The following is an 18,998-nucleotide window of genomic DNA, read 5'->3' as shown; positions in this document are numbered from 1 at the left end:
TCCCAGTAAATATGTAGTACTAAGTTTAGTCCATCTGCCAACGTGGACCTAGTCATCAATAGAGAAGGTTACATACAGTTTTAGTTTAGTACCGTACGAACTGTGTTGTAATCATGGTGTTGGACCTGGACTTATTTCGTGTAGAAAAAGGGGGTGATCCTGATAAAATAAGGAAAAATCAAAAAGATCGCTTTAAAGATGTCAGTTTAGTTGATGGAGTCGTGGATAATGATCTCAAATGGAGACAATGTAAGTAAAGGTTGTTAACCACAATATTGGGTTCTGAATTTTCTAAGCAAACGAATTTAACATAATCCTTTTATCAATTGCAGTGCGGCATAAAGCGGATAATCTAAATAAATTGAAAAATCTCTGCAGTAAAGAAATTGGCGTTAAAATGAAGGTAAGAAGTTTTTTTATTATTTTTTAGTTTAAAAAGTGATTTCAATAGTACGGGGTTTACCCAGTTTATTTTATACAATCACTGGGCATTATTTATTTGCAGACGAAGTTAAATTGTAACAAAGTAAAAACAAATCCTAGTCAAACTTATGAAGTGTTTAAGTCGGTTGTTTATTTGGATAACTATCTATCTTCAGCTAGTTATCTGGAAGGATATACGCCAAGTCCTGTCGATGTGAAAGTATTCCTTGAAATAAGTTCAACAAAAGAGGTAGATGAAAAAGAATACAACAGATATCCTAATTTTTGGAGATGGTACAGGCATATAGATAGTTTTCGGGAAGATAAGAAGCTTTTCTCAGAATTTCAAGTAAGTAGTAACCCTAAAAAATGGATAAAATTCAGGATAAAATAAATTTTTTCAACATATCTTAATGAATAATCAAAATTCACATCTAAACAAACGTTTATTTTTGTTATTTACAATTAGGTGTTCGTTGGTTTTTTATTAGCGTTGTCATAAGTCCTGATTAATGGGTAATTTTAAGTTATTTCCTTTTTTTGTACTATTTGAGACAGTACAAATGTCTCGATTTCAAAATAAGTGAACAAAGATTGTCTTTTGTGTAAGTGATGGTTTAGTGTTTCGTAAACTATTTAAATACTTGCACATAATGTAAAATCTAATGATAATCATCTCGTTTTGTCCAAAACAAGTCAAATCTTCTGGGTTCTAGATTTGGAACAAAAAATACCCTTTACAGCAAAACACATTCTTGCTCTTACTTTATGGACTATAAAGTAAAACATACTTTTTCTACAGTTCTACACTACTTTGAGAATCTGCAATGTAACTTATGTTTGTCTCAGAAAGTAAACAAACACCTATTATTATTGTTATTATTATTACTTTGAGGAAAGTTCTATCAAAAATTAGTAATAAATTTCATAAAAAAATCCTTACGTTCTTTTTATTTCAATATATTCTTTCTAAAGTTGTACACCCCGATTTCTATCGAAAGTTTTTAGGCAATCCTAAGTTCTTGATCAGATCAGATAACAAGACACATTATGGCTGTCTTCAATTAATTTAAATTTTGTTAATAATGTATAGTTTAAATTTTTAAAAACAATAAATTAAAAAGATGTTTATCTGATTGTTGAATCGTAATAAGTTCGGAATTTCTTTTATGCCTTCAAGTAATATCATCCATTTTACCCAATCTCTTCGATTAAAAAAAGTTTTAAATATGTTTAGCTATTTTGTTGATATTTTTATACATTATTTTACAACCGCTGTTGGCCACCTTCTCTTTTTTTGCCAAGATAATTTATTGTTCAATGAAAGCTTAGCGTTTTTAATTTAGTCATTTGAGATAAGCAGTCAGTAATATTATATTCCCAGTTCTTAGTTTTTAAAGTCGTTAATTTTAAAACTTCAAGGAATAAAACCTTCAAAAGGAATCATTAATTATCTGCATATATTTAAATCTATTTTATCCTCTTTAACATATGAGATATAGCTGCTCCTCCATAATATTACAATTATTCTGGAACAATACTTAGGTAGCGCCTCTTTCTTCCTTAATCACCTCTTCCTCCGTAAATGACTTTAATAGGATTTCTCTGTAAAAAAAATCATTGTAAAAGTTGAATATATAAGCAAGTTTTAAGGTAATCGTTGAAGTTGTTTTCAAGGGAGGAGACAAAATTTGAAAAAACCTATTCAGTAATGTACCTTCACTAGTGGCATCGCCAAATTATTGTCGGCTTCCCGGAAAAAAGGGTACACAAAACTTAATATCAAGTTTGAGCTGCCCACGTTAACCTCAAAACTTGCAATTCTTATGTCTCTAAATTCATATTCTCCAAATTCTCCCCACAGTGTAATTGTAGGAGATTAAAGGGGTAACAAAGTGCAACTAATCGCTTATATGTACATAGTATGTGGGCCCCAAACAGCTTATTATTCTGAGAACCAATAAAAAATAAGTCATAAGTTGAAGGATTAGCTAAGATCAGTAGGAGCCATAAGGTCGCTCAACCTTATAATATAAATCAAAGGTCCAAAAAACTGAACGAATATAATTCCATTGTTGAAAGTAAATGCTAAAGCTAAGTGTAGTCGGTGGTCAGCACTAATGAAACCTCTGTTGACTACAGATATGCGTTCTGAAGAAGATACAAAGAAGTGAAAAAAAAAAAAAAAAACTGGAAGTAAAGAACCGTATTCTCAAAAGAACTACTGAAATGTGAAGTTTAGAATAGCTCAGGTATGACTCCAGATTTTGTGAGCCGTAAACAATCAAGGAATGCCGCTCCAGAAAGAAAGGTAGATCAAAGCCATACCTGGGTAAAGATTGTTAGAGGAGGATACGGAAAAAAAAAATATTATCATCGTTAAACAAAAAAAAAAAATCGAAACAATGTAAAGTAAGAGTAATTAGGAAAAAACCCCTTAAAATATTTATCATGGAATAATGGTTTTGTTATCGAACTAAATATCTTGAATGTATATGTATAGTATACACAAAAATATACACATATTAGGGAGCGGTTATAAGTTACATAAAACTTCAATTGGTCTACAACAGATTGATGACATCATCATTATTGATGTTTTATTGCAACAGTTGACTACTACTAAATAAATTTGCAAAATGTCTTTTGTTTAAGTTTTAATGTTTATTTTTTGAAAGTTTTGCTCAATATATTTAAAGATTTACTTTAAACCTGTCTTACTAATTACCTACTGAAAGTTTTATAACTTGTTTATCATTTAATTTCATGGGGTTAGAGTTGCGAAAAACTCGGCAAGACAGTCGAGTCAAAAATGTCTGTGTCACATGTTAGAATTTCACTCTAATTTCGAACCTTTTCCTCCGGGATCATGGACTTTAGTTGGGTTCTAGGGGGAGCTATGACTTCCCACTTCCTTCGAAGAATCATTAAATTATTTAACTATTATAATATTGAAGTCAACTCATTTTTTTTTTATTGCCAAAATTTTAAAGAAAATTCAATTGTGTAAACTATGGTAAGACCAAGTCTATTTGTGTACCACCAAATAATAATATTTTAATCATAAACTAAAATCATATTTACAACTAAATGAGAAATTAATATCAACAAGGGCATTTCAAAGATTATTAATGGTCATAAATAAAAAAATAAAGATATGAATCTTTATCAGGAAGTATTATTTACTAAAACGCTCATTTTAACTTTCTTCTCTCTCATTTTCTGTCTTTGTTTGCTGTTATTTTTCTTTTATTATTTCATTTTTAGTTTTATTTAGCCGAAAATATTCGTCCTATATCATTAATTAAAATTAATTTTTATTTTTAATAGACTGTAGTTAATTTTTTATTAATTATGATGTACAATTTACATTTATGATTTTTTTCTTTCTCTTACTATTAATTAGAAGAACTATTGTGATCGTTACAAATATCCGGAATTAAGTTTTCGTCAGAAAAAAAAAAAAAATCTGTCAACACATAGGACTAGGACTCTTTTTTACCGCAATTAAATTTTCATGGATCATAGAATTTATGCTAAAAGACAAAATAATGACTTTAATATTGTGGTGAGCTTACAATTAATGAAGATGTTAAAGGATTCACGATGTTCACAGCTCCCCCAGAACGCCATAAAGTGATCGGCAAATCACTTATGTACAGTACACTTTCTAATATCCTTCAACTGGGTATTTTAGACGTTTCAACCCTTAAATATTGTAATAATAATATGTTAGAAACCAAAACGACACTTTAGAGGAAAAATTAATCCTTTCCCTAAAATACTCACAAAGAAGTTTTAGATAATATTGAAGTGTGTACTTTCGGTGAAAAAGACATACAGGAAATTTTGACCCGAAGAGCAAATTGTCAACTCTTTGAGGCCCCCCGCCAGAACTGGTCGCAAGCCTGAGTGTTTACTCCTTCTCTATTTGATCTTATGGTTTTATTCTGGGGCGATAGGATTAGAAAATTGATCCGATTTTTTTTTTTTACAAGCGCCTGAGCAGGTGGTAACAGAGACAGGAGGAAACTACGCCCTGCTTTATATCCTGTCTGGAGCCTTCCAATCGTGATTTTTTTGCAATATGAAACTTTTGCTATCTTGTCTTTGACCCGTGAATACGATACTCAAAAGCAGTTGGTGGAAAAAAAAACCTGTATCTCGCAAAAAAGGGAGCATTTCTCCTCCTACAGATCTGCTAGAGGTCGGCCCAATGTGACTTTTGTTTTAGGTACAGGGACCAAAAAACAAGGATACTAATCTGATACGTGAACTGTCCATCCTCTCCTCTTTATATATATATTTATTTATTTTACAAGACCGTTCTATATGTCCAAGTTCATTTCCATATTATAATAATTATGATGAAAAACAACATTGGACATGGCAGAAGCTACAAACCACTGAATAGTTTATTTTCATTTTTAATTAAGTTTAAACAGACAGAAGTTTATACAAATTTATCAAATAAGCTGCAGATGACTTTTTCTGTATGGGGAAAAAAAGAGGAGTGGTTATTAATTTTACCATCCATGCTTTTTCTACGTTGTAATTATCATGCGGTTCAAAAAGTTATTTGTGTAAATTATATCTGATTATGTACCCGGAAATAACACGATTTATTTGACAAAAATATCCTTCTTTGTTGTAGTTAAAAAGTAATTTTTATAAAATTGAAATTATTAAATGTAAATATTTACCTGTATAATTTTTTTAATAAAAATGATAATCCATTTTTTTGTCCACAGAAAAAAACTCCCGGCGGTGAAGACACTTTACCTGATGATTTTCAGTTGTTGAGTATAGAAAACCAGGATGGATTAAAGCCACTGTCTGTAGAACAAATAAAGAGGATAAGAGAATTGATAGATAAGGAAATGTGTGAAAATGAGAAACAATTGGTACAGGCCGAAGTAGAAAGGGGGAATGCGCTTAGTGAACTTGGTAATTTGTTACATCCCTCAGTACCCATCAGCAATGATGAAGTGAGTTATAGGATGAAAAATGATGAGTTATATTTATCTTGATTATTTTTGTTTTGCTCTTACTATTATTATTGATCTTTTTGGATAGGCCTGCCAAAGACCCTTTATGCTCATACATCCACTCTGAAGTGAAAAACGTTACTAGGGAGACTGAGAAAACATCCAGATTCCAATGGGGGGTGTCAACTCTTAATCTTCATCTTTTGTAGCTGTTTCTTGAGATCTCCGTTTGTTTCAACTTTCGTATTGCCAAGAAGATAGTTTTTCCGAATCTTCTTTTTTAGTACCCTCCAGAAAAAAATCTTATAATACTTTTCCACAGTCCCAAAGTAAAGAGTATGTGTTTTCTTATGAATTATTATTTTTCCATAGCTCTGCAAAAACGGTTTTTGTTCAAGATGCTGCAAGTTGGTTCGATGAATTGAGTCACACCAAAAGATTTCTGTCCTGGCCACCCAACTTAACTGTAGAACATTGTGGTTTTCCCGGGATATTGTTATTCATATTTTCAAAACTTCCAAGGCGTTTACACTAAATTAGGTTTTGAACCTAATCAACCCAATAAGATTGAATGGGTTTCCTTACTTCTTGATAAATATTGTTATGTCCAAGACCTCCACATCATCGAAATAAAAAGCATAGCATGCATTCTTAAGTGAGATTCACTGATCATTGATTTGTAAGTAAGAGATCCCCAGTTCCAATCCCGGGTGACCCTACTTTTTATTTGATTGAAAAAAATATCTGTAGTAAAGTATGCACCCACCCGTTCACAACACCTAATTGGTAGTTTGACTTCAATCTCCGTCTGAAAAAAAAAATAGGAATATAATCAAAATACTCATAATCAAGTCACCATGAGAATGGGTGAAATCTTAAACCTATTTAGAAATAGATGACCGTAAAACATAAAAACAGTTTATAACAGAATAACCTCCTGTAGAAATAATTTCTCACATCTCTCATTAACATTAAATTCGTAAGAAGTGGTAGAATTTTACACGCTACTAAAATTAATTTAATTCATCTGCCTGCAATATTTTTCTATCTACGTCATCATTGGGAAGAGCTATATGAATCATACGTAACCATATATATATAGAGAGCAATCAGTAATTTAAAGTAGTAGTTAATAAAGTATTCAAACAACATTTTGTAATGAAAACGCAGAGAAATTCATATTGTTTTTTTTCTCTAACAATAACTAAATTATTAATTCTGCAATATTTTAAATTGGAGCAATTATATACTGAAAATTAAGTAATTACTTAGTGAATTCTTTTATTGTTTAATCAGATTCTTCTCAGGGCAGATTATTTTGTTGGTTGTCTTTCTTTTTCTGGTTGTTGAATAATACTTATTTGACTTATTTCGATACTTGTTTTCAGGATGAAAATGCCGTTGTAAGAACATGGGGCGATACTGAAATTAAGAAAAAATATTCTCATGTTGACCTCGTACATATGATTGACGGTATAGATGCAGAAGCAGGTGCAAGTGTTGCTGGTGGCCGAGGCTATTACTTGAAGGTTGGACCCAGTTTAAATGACTTGTCATTTTTTTCTCTTCCTCTACGCCCCCCCCCCAAACTAATATGCATTTCACTTTTTAAAATTCATGAGAGCTCTAATGAATATGTAAATATATTACCAGAAAAAGTTTTTTCTTTAAAAATATTTGATAAACTGTATTTCATCATATCATATCGCTTGTTTTGATTTTTATCTAATTTTTAAGTTAGTCGAAACATAAATAATAGTTAATGTAAATATAAATAAAGATGAATATTTTATTATTAAGAATAATTGAGAGTAAATTTTTAGAAAGCTGAATTCAGGGAGTAATGAATGAATAAATGAATTCTGTGAAAGTGAATACTGAGTTTATAAAAGCATATAGTCAAAACGTTATTATTCTCTCTAGTCGCAATAGAATTTCTAAAATTGATAATAATCGATTCATTTTATAACGAACATTAAAATCAAACAAAAATAAATTTCATCTATCTTCAGCAGTCTTTTACAAGTTCTTCAGAGATTAAAAAAGAAAAAGAAATTAATTTTAATTTTGTTAGGTCATTATGTTTAAAATGGTGCTGAATTTTTCGTTGAATTAAAAATGACATACCAGCTGGATCTGTGACACTGAATGATATAAGAGATGAAATTGAACATTTGCAAGCGAGTTATCTAAAATTTAAATTTTTATTTAAATTTTGAAGCCAAAAAACGTGTACCTAAAAATCTGGGAGGGGGGAAATTTATGCAGAGAATTTGAATTCGACTATTTCAATGTTTCTGTGTCAGACCGAATGTCTCCGCGTTTAAAAATCACAGTACACATATTTATTAATTTATTTTTTACAACGGAAGTAAAATTACATTTTGTTTAAAGTTAACTGTAAATTGCTACCGTACATCCTTCCCGACCCACTTCTTGAAAGACACACGACTGCATGATGGCTAATTTAGAATCACCGTAAGGCCAAGAGGGCAAAAAATAAAAATTGCTACCATAACCTTGTAAATAAGGGACAAATTCTCTACACAAATGCCTTTGAATTAAACTTAAAGTTTATCGATAAGAATATCTTAAAAATAATGATGTTAAAACGTAAAAAATCAATGAATATTGCGTCATCATCACAGACCCAGTCGTATTCTATATTTTAAATATTATTTTCCACCAATTGCTAGAAAACAGGAGATTTTGTGTGTAGCGGACATATGGGTATCCATAGTATGTATATAATCATTTTCTTTCTTTTTTTAGGGACCAGCAGTGCTTTTACAATATTCCTTGATACATTACGCTTTACAAAAATGGCTCACTCTTGGTTACCAACCCATTTATACACCATTTTTCATGAGAAAAGATGTTATGCAGCAGGTCGCTCAACTGCAGCAGTTTGACGAAGAATTATATAAGGTATTTTTAATGTTTATTAGGTTAGTTTAACAATGATTATCATTATTCCCTTTGAATTTAGCTTTTTTTAAAATTAAGACCAAGTACTTTGAACTTTTAACCTTTTATTTTATTAAGAACTTATAGACTATTACAGTAATGTTAATTTAAATAGCCTCAGCGAAGTAATGTCAAGGCGTTTGAGTATGTGTAATGATTCCAGATTAGTTAAGAAATTCTTTGGCATAATGTCAATGGAAGAAATAAGTAGCTGATCGAAACATACACTTGCAGATCCCAAAATCCGTTTTGAAAGCATGAATTGTTTAATCGCTTTTTAACTACGAACATAAAAAATTTTTGTGTAAAATACATCAAATAGTGCTACAGATATTTTACTAGTCAGTCTCAGTGATGATTGGGCATGGAAAGATGATTCATTATCTTGAACATCAAGTTTGCTGACCTTTCAGGTGACTGGTAAAAGTGCTGAGGAACAATATTTGATTGCAACCTCTGAACAACCTTTGGCAGCTTTACACAAAGGACAGTGGTTACCAGAAAGTTCATTACCACTTAAATACGTTGGTGTTAGTACGTGTTTTCGTCAAGAAGCCGGATCTCATGGTCGTGATACTAGAGGTATATTTAGGGTCCATCAATTTGAGAAAGTAAGTAATAAAAATTAAATGCACCTCCCTAAATCTTAGTAGTATACAGATTATGTAAAGTGTTTTAATTTTCAGGTAGAACAATTCACACTAACTTCACCGTTTGACAATAAATCGTGGGAAATGTTTGAGGAAATGATTAAAAATGCAGAAGATTTTTATAAAGATCTAGGCATTTCATATAGAATTGTAAATATTGTATCTGGAGCGTTAAACAATGCTGCAGCTAAGAAATTAGATTTAGAAGGATGGTTTCCTGGTTCTGGTAAGTTTTTAGTGGTTCGTTCTTTACTATCTTTGCTTTAAATGGACCAACTTACCGGAAATTCAAGTTTGTATTATAGAATCCAAGAGATAGGAGATAATTATTTTGTCGGTCTAAGAATGTACTAAAAATTAAAAAAACAAAAAAAACCAATGTTGTTCAGAAGGAAGTGGGCTAGACATGTTTTATCTGTCTGGGATAGATCCTAGTCTGCTGAGAGTATGGGTGTGCTCTTGGATTCAACCAAACTCACTGACAAATATCGATCAATATTACACTTGTTCATCATTCATTTACAAACGCCTTCTTTTTTTTTTTTTGAACAAACATTGACCATAAAGGAACCAAAGTAGATCATCGAAAAATAACTCAAAACAATGTAGACCATATCAGCGGTTCGACTTACCTATTCAAAATTAAAATTTTAAGAATACATTAACTTTTGTTTTGTTTTACAGGGGCATTTCGTGAATTGGTATCATGCAGTAATTGTCTAGACTATCAAGCAAGAAGATTATTAGTCAGATATGGTCAGACGAAGAAAATGAATGCACAGGTAATATGTTTACATTTTGTATATTTTTTTAGTAACAATAATTCTAGATTTTATGAGCTATGAGTAGACCAATAAATTTTGGTACAAAGGGTTTCCTGTAATATGTGTTTTGTAGCCTCCAGAACGATATATGAAATGAAAACCTAGTCAAAAGAGCGTACTTCTTTTATATACAGGGTGATCCATTTAAAACGCACCAATCGCAAAAACTTTTTAGGAAAGCGGAATTTTGAAAAAACCCACGAAGTAAACTATATGTTTTTTTCGGTCTAGTTTTCAAATTTTCCACCCCCGATGCTGTATCTTCATTTTGGCGGAGTTACGGCCAAAAACCCGATTGGGGTTTCATAAGGACCACTGGTTTTGACAATGATTATGAAAACTACATAAAAAACTGAGAAAAATGACGTTAATCTCGTTTTGATATCCTTAATATTTGTTGAGATATTTAAGATCAAAGTTACAATTTTTTTCTATTCGCGAACGGTTTTCAATTTTCCACCAGAAATACACGTTTTGGGAGGTCTTTTGATTGCAAAAAATGTTATTGGTGACGCAAAGTAAAAAAATAATAATAATTGAAGATAGTGTAATGTAATGGTTGTGGTTGAATCAGGATAATTTTTTTTTTTATCATCAAATAAAAGCAATCAGCACATCATTTTAATGCACCCCGTACGCAAGAGTTCTTGACTTATGGTCAAAAAAATTGTAACTTTGATCTTAAATATCTCAACAAATATTAAGGATATCAAGTTATTAGCGATTGGTGCGTTTTAAATGGATCACCCTGTATATAAATCATGATGCTTGTATTATATTACAATAGAACCACAATTAAACACCCGGATAGTAATCTATTGTCAGGGATTCGTACGTTCCATGGATATCTTTGTCTAACATAACGTTTTCAGTGTTCTCTGTAACATTAGGATATCACAAAAATCTTAACCTTTTTTGATGATTTACTTTAACGAATAAAACAAAGCAAAGTAATTGCCAATTTTTTCAAGCTGAGCTTAACGTCTAACTACCAAAATTAGGTGACATGGACGCAGGGCTGGATTTAGATGAAAAGAGGCCCTAGGCTATTCCACTTATGAGGCCCTTTCATCTCCCATTTTTAAGTTTGTAAATTACATGACAGATAATGAAATACAGCACTACTGTGGTATCAATATGTTAAATGTTAATATAATATAATATGTTTTTAGAATAGTGTAATTTTAATTTTGCCCACAATTTGAATGTAGGCCCCTCTTGATCTTGAGGCCCTAAGCTGAAGCCTAGTTATCCTACAGGGAAATCCAGCCCTGCGTGGACGGGGGGGGGAAGGACTCAAACCACATGTAAATTTTTTGCCTAACAAAAAGTGAAGCTTCAATTATTCTGATCCGCGCCTGGCCTTATCCCCGTAGTCTAGTTAGTACTACCAGGTAGACCACCTTTGATTAGATTACGGAATTCGACGTTCTTTATGATCTGATATATAAACTCCAATTTTCCCGTTACGTATCCATCGTTCTGAATACCTTCTCTCTCAGATATTCATTATCATTTCAATTTGACCTTCAGAACATGCAGTTCTCACCTTACATGTTTGCCTTGATAATTGCACATCTTAGATAAAAGCATTAATGTTTTTTTTTTTTTTTTGGCATTGGCTTGCTTCCGCCATACAGCCAGCATCGTCTAGGTGCTTATCACTAGAATATCACTCACTCTCCATTCTTACTTATAAATACATTCGCTTCACACATTCATCCCTCTACTATATCCAACTATTTACCTACAAACTTACAACTAATGGATGGATCAGTACTCTATATTCCTGTCATCCTTAAAGCTTAACCAAAATTAAAATCACGTAATCCTTCTCTAATCATTTTCTTGCATTCATTCTAATCGGCTATAACTTTTAAATAGACTCATATTTCTTTGCTAGCTCTGCTACAGATTTAAGCACATAGATGTTGCTGGAGAATATTATGTCTTCGTAGGGAAATGGTGCATCTAAATACCTGTATATGTCGTCAAACATTCGTTTCCTTTCTACTACATATCGTGGACATATCATTATTATATATTTGAAATCCTCCTCCTCATTGCAATCAAACATTAAAGTTACAAAACTTTTTTTCTCTAACGGTAACCTATTTCTTACTCTAGGATTACGCATAAATATCGGATACTCCTCTTATTCTCTTAAAATAGGTTAACAGACTTACTAGCTGAAACTTACCCTGAATTAAGCGCATTTAATTATTTATTTTGTTCACCAATAACCGTCTTTTTATTATGTACTACTGCAATTGCAGACTGATTATGTGCATATGTTAAATGCAACGGCTTGTGCAACCACCCGTGTTATATGCGCAATATTGGAAACACATCAGACTGAGACTGGAGTGAAAGTTCCACAATGTCTGCGACCATTTTTACCTCCTAGTAAGTTTTATGAGAATTATTATTTTTAAAAAAAATGAAATTTTGTTCTGTTACATATTTAAATATTATTTTTATGATCATTATTTTTAGAATATCAAGATGAAATACCTTTTGTGAAGACAGCACCCATCGAAGAAGAAGAAACGAAGAAACAGAAGAAGCAAAAAGAAGGAATGCTGAAGAAATCGGAATAAAATGCAGAATGAGTAAATTGTGGTTACATCACTTAATGCTTATTTTTTTTAAAAAAAAAAAAAAAAAAAGACGAGCTTTATTTAAAATGAGGGGCAAAAAGTAATATATAATAATGAAAAAATTGTGTGAAAAAAGATATAAATAAATTTTTCTTTTTTACTGCTTCAAACTTTATTTTTCATCTTCTTGTCTCCAATCCAGTATTTTGACGAATTCATTTTCCAAATTTTTAGCCCCTACCTCCAAATGATTGTATGACTGAAAACAAGCAAATAAGTCAGCTGTTTCTTTAGTTTTGAATGAATGTGTTTTAGTAATGAGATATAGTTAATAAGTAAGTAAAGTAATCGACTATTTTTTCAGGTGGGGCTTTAACGTCCAACTACCAATTAGGTGTCCGTGGACGGAGGCGACTAACAAACATACTTGACTGTAAATTTCTCATATTAAACCATTAAATAAAATACAAGGCCTAATAGACCGGGAATCGAACCCAGTACCACAATACATATTAGCTTCGCAGGTCTCGTCACTTAACCGCTCGGCGAGAGTTACTGTAGAAGTTCTATGGACTTCAAAATCAATCAACTTCTAGTTGATCAACCACATCTAGTGTTGACAAACACGATTTTGCAGAAATCTTTTACTAAGAATTCCAACTGGGTGCGGGATCTGATCGAGCCCAATATTCCTCTTTTTCCTATTCCCATCCCCTGAACTTTCTGTTTTTTTTTTTTTTTTTTAATTTGAAAATAAACTATTATTATATACCCAATACTGTGGTACCTCGGTTTTCGAACGACTTGACGACTTTCGAACAAATCAGTATTCGACCAAGAAATTCGAGAAAATATTGCCCTGAAATCCGAACAAACATTTGGAACTCGGAACACCCGAGATGAGCCGAGTTGTTTTTATATTTACACTTTTAGATCTTATTTCTTTTTTTTTTTTTTTTTGATACATGTTTTTTACATAAAATACAAAAAATTAGGCCAGTAAAAACGGCCTAATATTTCTGGGGCTTAGAAACGAAATAAACTACATTAGTTTACATTATTTCTTATGGGATAAATTGTTTCGGTTCTCGACCGCACTTCCGGAACGAATTATTGTCGAGAACCGAGGTACCACTGTACTATCAAATACTTGTTTTGTTTTGTTTTTTTTAAAAATTACCTTTTGCTTTTTCAGGTTATCCATTAGATAAATTTGTTTTTTTATACCACTGACTAGTTCCGCTTTTTGTTTTTCTAACTTCCTAATTGCTTGAATCATTTCCTCATTTTTTGCTCTACACTTATCTCTAGCTTCCTATCAAATAATATTTATTTTATCATTTGTCACGAATACAGAGAAAGAGAGAAAAAACTTTGATTAATCTTAGTAAAGAACTTTGAAAGTAAATTCACCTTTTCATTACACTGAGATTTTTTCAATAAATTTTTGATTTTTTCTGTTTCTTCTTTAGATTTATTTAATTTTGCTTCACTACCAGCTGATGCAAGGTTCAACTTTTTTATGTCATGTTTTAATACATCAATTTGCTGTAAAATATAAAATAATATTAATGAAAGCAATTAACTCGCTTAAAGAGGAGAAAAAAAAAAGAAGTTCGTATCATGATTCTTCACATTGAGTGTAATTATAAAAATGAATTAAACAGTACAATTAGTATATCGAATTACAAGGAAATCATGGAAACCATCTTCGTGAAAATCTCAAAAATTGAAAAATCATCTCAGTTAGCAGAAGTTCTACAGTGATTTTCTTTTATTGAGATAAACAGGCCTATTTTTAAAAATCTCTTTTTCACTCTCAAGCGATCTCAAAATGAATGTTACCCGCGTAAACTCAAAACACAGAATCTGCACGATTCACGTAGGTGAATTACCTACGTTCTATTTCTGAATTGGTTGTAAACTTTTGAATTTACCACTGCAACGGTTGTTGCAACAAGCTAATATGGTACAAAAAAAAAAAAAAAAAAAAAAAAAAAAAAAAAAAAAAAAAAAAAAACATGAGTGGAGAAGGCACACCAGTGGTGTCACTCTAGTAACGTGCTTTGCTCTCACGATAAGAGAAGATCACCAGGCCACCTTCTCTTCAATCTCCTTAGAGGATTACCTGGTAATGTGAAGGAAGATAGGTGTTCTATGAGAGAGGTTAGGATGAGCTGCTGTAGAGGATTGAAATTTGAAAAAAACGAGTGTTAGCAAGAACCTGTAATGAAAGGGATTTTGAGGTCATTATGGATAGTGTGAGGTTAGATACATAGAACGGAGCGTTGTTTTCGAAGTATTTTTTGGACTGTAATGCCTGGAAGCGTAGTGAGTTGAAACGGTTTAGTCGATCCCCATATTTCGATGCCCCGTATGACCAAATAGGTCGCAGTAACAGTAGACTTTTAAACTTTTAAAAGCATTTAAACTTTATTTGAATTTCTGAATTGGAATAAAATTTTCAAAATAAGGATAAAAACCTGTTAGCTGACGATTTACTTATCTTTAAATGATGAAGTTCTATCTTCTATCATTCGTACAAAGCTTAAAAGTCCACATTTTTTGCATCTAAAAAAAAAAATTAAATAAATACCTTTTTCAATAAATTGTTTTCCGAATCTCTAAGCGATAATCGTTCAGTTAAAGTTGCAATTGTTAGTTCCTGTTTTTTAATTTTTTCTCGGGCACTTGCCAAATCTCCTGTAAGTTTCAGTTTTTCCTCGTCATAGCTTTTCAATTCTATTTGAAGTTTACGCCATTCATCTGTCTGAACAAATGGTTATGGTTATAATTTATTTTTATTTTACTCTTCTTTAAAGAAAAATTTAAAAAATTAATTAATAATAAGTGAATACATTAGAATAAGTCAGTCTTAAAATAAAAATGCATTAATCTAATAAATTCATTGGATGCCCATTAAATATACCACCAATAAAACAGGCATCAAAAGATAAATAGACAAAAAAATAATTAATTTGTAATAGAAGAAAAGTTTTATACATATAATACTTAGAAAGTAGAACATGGAACTGATTTGAGTTACATTACCATGTTAACCTTAATATTTTTCTTCGCTTTCTTTTCAGAGGTGGATAGAGCTCTGGGAGCCAGATGCTCCTTCTACTTAAAAATCTCTCAGGAGCCATTGACCAACAAATTGGAGCTTTAGAAATGAAAAATAAAAACATTAAATTGTTTCTTACATACCCTCAAAGTGTACTCTCGTTTAGCGTTAGCTAATTCTTCTTGAGCTATTTTCACTTTTGCTTTTAAAAACCTGACCAAACTTTCAGAACTTAATCCTTTTGCAGAAGCTGGTACAATGTCATCATTTTCCAGTGAACTGTAACCAATTATTTATACCGAAATAAGATTTTAATGAGACAAGAGAATAATTTATTACTATACTAATAATGAAATACGAACTTCTTGTAAATATTTGAGCTTGACGAATGCAATGGATTATTTTTTCTAATGCTTTTTTTTGCTGTAGGATATCCATTACTGGGTCTGCATTGAGATCTATAGCAACTGTATTCCAAGGGATCGCTGCTGATTTCGGAAATAGGGCTGTAAAAATCATAGTTATTATCCTATTTTAATTTAACATATCTTAAAACAGTCAAAGATATAATAATAAATTAAAGTCATAATATACAAAATATGGATTTGCCTCCAAGTGATGAAGATATTTTTAACGATTTTGTGGACCACTAATGAGCACTTTATGCAAACTAACTGAATATAAATGAATTTATGAGCAAGCTGAAATATATTTAAGGGGAATGGTTCAGAGCAGCGGTTATCTACATAGCCGCATAAAAAATCTTTAAAAATAAAATAAAGAGCTAAATGAGAACACTTTCAAGTGAAGCTTTTGAAAAGAATTCAATAAGCAAATATTCATGGCTTCCTAGAAAAACGAAAGATTATTTCTGAACTTCTTTTCGTCATGGTCCATCTAAGTGTTGATCGTGTTTAAGAATCCCTCTAACGGAAATTCAATCTATCTCATTAAGCACATTCAATAAACATACGTACTTTAAAGCGTATGTGCAACATATAAACATCGATACCCAAGAATCTCAATAAAGATATTTTATCTGAGATCTGAGTCTTTAGTTACCTCCATTCATATCCACGAGTATAAGCAGTATCCCAAGAAATCTTTTCTTACCTTTTAATTCCATATGTAGAATATGCAGACCTGGCTCTTGTACCGTACGAATTATTGAATACCTCCTTTAAAAACAAAACAAAAACATTTCTTTTAAACTAAAAACTTTTCTTAAGTCCAAAAGAAGAAGGAATAAGAGAGTCTCTACAATCAAGTGTTTGTACAAAAAAATATCATTAGTAAGAATTAATGTAGTCGATTTAGAGGAATTACTCTATCTTGAGAAGTTTAAATTAAAAAGAGAAATTGAAAAGTGTAAATGCTAAGAAGGCAGTTGGTAGATTAAACCTATTTTTTAATGAATAACACCAGCATCATACGAATCATCTTTCAATGCAAGTTCGAGATTTAGAAAGTAGACAAGGCATTAAGTAATAAATTCTGAGATGGGTTAATAGAAAAGGGCTGCATTCTCATTCCGAATATAAATGAGAAAAGAAAAAGAAAGGATGATACATATGAGGAAGAAAAAAAAGTCAGACAGCTTGGCCATCTTAATAATAAATAGAATAATAAAAGATATTCTTAACTAGGAGACCGAGAGCAGAAGCTGAAGAGGAAGAACCTAAATAACTGAGGGAAGATGGAACCGAAAAGGTTTAGAGAAAACGATTCAAAATATAGCTTAGTTCGGAAACAAAAGTTAAGTGAAGCATTTAAGCAAAGAGGTAAATGAAAACATTTTAACAAGGAATTTTTGACATAATTATAATAAACAACTTACTTCTTTATAAAGATCTTCCTGCGCCCAGAGTTTAGGATTTGAACGTTTATTCATTACAGCTTCAACATCTTTCATAAGTTGTCTTGTTTTTAATTCTAATTCTGCATTCAGTTTATGGTAAGCTTCTTCCTGTTCCAACAGTTCAGTATCTGACATGTCAAGTTTTTTTATTTAATTTAATGAATTAATAAATATTACTTTATATGTTTTAACACAAACAACAACAAATCAATTGGAGTTGCTATGCCGGTTGCTAAGAGGGAAAACATTAATTAAAAAGTCGAGGTTTCTACAATTTTATAAACTTCTAAATCATTTTAAATTCACTAATTGAACATAAAAACATTTTACAGCGCAAAAAGTTTCTTTTGCTATCTGCATGAATTCAGTTTTTAATTTCTTAATTGTTCTAACTGATAAGAGAATAAATCGCACAATATCACATTCTATTTTTCTTTCTGTATATCTATTTTACATTTCTGAAACTATAGGACAATTTATGTTTATTATAAAATCAAATTTTTAACAGAAATATGTATTAAATATTAAAACTGGCGGTAGAAATGTTTTGATTGTACTTTCTTCCACCAGGGTGCTATTTATTTGTTACTCACCTATCTTTACCATATTAGACAGATGACTAGTCTTGTGTTTTGGTGATGGTTCGTGTGTTTCCTTTGTTATTGAATGGTCATGGATAATGTGTTTTTGTTTTCGTTAATTTTGATAAACTTAAACTAAACGGATTGAATTACTTCAACAGACATCAAACTTATGATGGATCTAGAGGCGAGGATAATCTTGTACTGCCATTTGTTTACGAAGTTAAAGTAGATAAAAAAAAAGCAATTTTTTTTTTTTAAGATACCCTTTCAGTTAGGGTGCTCTGTTATTTTTTTTTTTTAATTTCAGTTGTTTAGTTTTTCTTTACTTCTCATTTACTTTTTTGATATTTCCCTATTCACGTATTTGATTTACGTCTACGATGATTCATAATACGAGACATCGGATAGAGGTAAATAAGTTGCATTTATGAAGTGTATTTTTGTCATAACCCAGTACTTATTTAAAAACATCAGCTGATTGAAGTCCATTACAGTTTATGTGTTGTTGCTTTAAATACATTTATTTAATCTTTATTTATTTCTTTTAAATAATTTTTATTATTAAGTTTAAAATAATTAATAATCAAAATAACTTCTAATTTTAAACTTACATTTCTTCTAGATATTTTTATTTTTATAATTATTTTGCCCAGTCCGTTAATGATTTTTCAGGAATCAAACAGTAATAATTTTATATAAACGAAGTGTGAGAGAAATTTTAAGCTTTTATACATAAATATATATATATATATATATCTTCATATATACATAATTCAATGGCTGATTGTCCTTGGATTTCTGCTAGGCTTTGCGAACAAGTTCAAGGGCATTCATAAAATGGGAAAAAACAAATTTGCAAATTTATTGTATTAGTTTAATTTTTTAAATCCTGTTCAATATGGATGACGAATCCTCCACTCAAAATTTATGCCGAAAAAGTGATGAAAAAATTTAAAATCTTTAAGAAAAAAAGTTGCGTTTAAATAAAGAACTGCTTAAGCTAGTATTACCTGAATCACATCTAGGTTGTCTGTTTA

At 31.0% G+C, this 18,998-nt stretch overlaps 3 protein-coding genes and 1 long non-coding RNA gene across 10 annotated transcripts in view; 2 read left to right on the top strand and 2 right to left on the bottom strand.

Moving 5' to 3' along the window:
• The first annotated feature begins 19 nt into the window (after positions 1-19).
• Positions 20-12,622, top strand: SerRS (Seryl-tRNA synthetase). 2 transcript variants are annotated; one of them, XM_074116201.1, is made up of 11 exons: positions 42-249; positions 333-403; positions 506-772; positions 5,175-5,411; positions 6,800-6,940; positions 8,184-8,339; positions 8,792-8,989; positions 9,065-9,254; positions 9,713-9,810; positions 12,129-12,258; positions 12,349-12,622. In XM_074116201.1, exons 1-11 carry the CDS (start codon positions 114-116, stop codon positions 12,450-12,452), a joined length of 1,728 nt encoding a protein of 575 aa, XP_073972302.1. In that variant the 5' UTR covers positions 42-113; the 3' UTR covers positions 12,453-12,622. The 2 variants fall into 2 exon arrangements, with proteins under 2 accessions (XP_073972303.1, XP_073972302.1); XM_074116202.1 differs by lacking the exon at positions 506-772 and having other exon boundaries at positions 20-249.
• On the bottom strand, positions 838-5,259 carry LOC141448136 (uncharacterized). The gene is made up of 2 exons (XR_012454891.1): positions 5,127-5,259; positions 838-2,028 (listed from the first exon to the last, which is right to left on the bottom strand). It is a non-coding gene; the product is annotated as an uncharacterized lncRNA (long non-coding RNA).
• On the bottom strand, positions 12,507-18,111 carry LOC141448122 (testis-expressed protein 9). 2 transcript variants are annotated; one of them, XM_074116233.1, is made up of 9 exons: positions 17,971-18,111; positions 17,357-17,505; positions 16,633-16,697; positions 15,882-16,025; positions 15,663-15,798; positions 15,049-15,222; positions 13,866-14,000; positions 13,633-13,767; positions 12,507-12,711 (listed from the first exon to the last, which is right to left on the bottom strand). In XM_074116233.1, the coding sequence occupies exons 1-9, from the start codon at positions 17,981-17,983 to the stop codon at positions 12,625-12,627; spliced, it is 1,038 nt and encodes a 345-aa protein (XP_073972334.1). In that variant the 5' UTR covers positions 17,984-18,111; the 3' UTR covers positions 12,507-12,624. The 2 variants fall into 2 exon arrangements, with proteins under 2 accessions (XP_073972334.1, XP_073972335.1); XM_074116234.1 differs by having other exon boundaries at positions 17,357-17,485; positions 17,971-18,109.
• LOC141448119 (F-box/LRR-repeat protein 2) overlaps positions 18,009-18,998 on the top strand; it is a 15,071-nt gene continuing 14,081 nt past the window's right edge. The window contains exon 1 of one of the 5 annotated variants that reach the window (XM_074116231.1): positions 18,009-18,145. In XM_074116231.1, coding sequence (XP_073972332.1) covers positions 18,131-18,145 — 15 coding nt within the window. In that variant the 5' untranslated portion in view covers positions 18,009-18,130. Of the gene's footprint in view, positions 18,146-18,229; positions 18,372-18,998 lie in introns of those variants that run through there. The other 4 variants (XM_074116232.1, XM_074116227.1, XM_074116228.1 and 1 more) reach the window with 4 other exon arrangements.

This window comes from Rhodnius prolixus, unplaced genomic scaffold (genome assembly GCF_049639745.1).
Source record: "Rhodnius prolixus isolate KJV_2025 unplaced genomic scaffold, Rpr scaffold_13, whole genome shotgun sequence".
NCBI classification, from domain to species: Eukaryota; Metazoa; Arthropoda; class Insecta; order Hemiptera; family Reduviidae; genus Rhodnius; species Rhodnius prolixus.
Note: the sequence above shows the minus strand (reverse complement) of the source record. Positions and strands in the feature narration are given on the sequence as shown.

Coding starts and splice junctions, on each gene's coding strand:
- SerRS (XM_074116201.1), top strand. CDS start 114: ATGGTGTTGGACCTGGACTTATTTCGTGTAGAAAAAGGGGGTGATCCT. Junction 773..5,174: donor AGCTTTTCTCAGAATTTCAA/GTAAGTAGTAAC, acceptor TTTTGTCCACAG/AAAAAAACTCCCGGCGGTGA. Junction 9,255..9,712: donor AGGATGGTTTCCTGGTTCTG/GTAAGTTTTTAG, acceptor TTTGTTTTACAG/GGGCATTTCGTGAATTGGTA.
- LOC141448122 (XM_074116233.1), bottom strand. Junction 13,768..13,865: donor AATCTCAGTGTAATGAAAAG/GTGAATTTACTT, acceptor ATTATTTGATAG/GAAGCTAGAGATAAGTGTAG. Junction 12,712..13,632: donor ATAACCTGAAAAAGCAAAAG/GTAATTTTTAAA, acceptor GCTTGTTTTCAG/TCATACAATCATTTGGAGGT.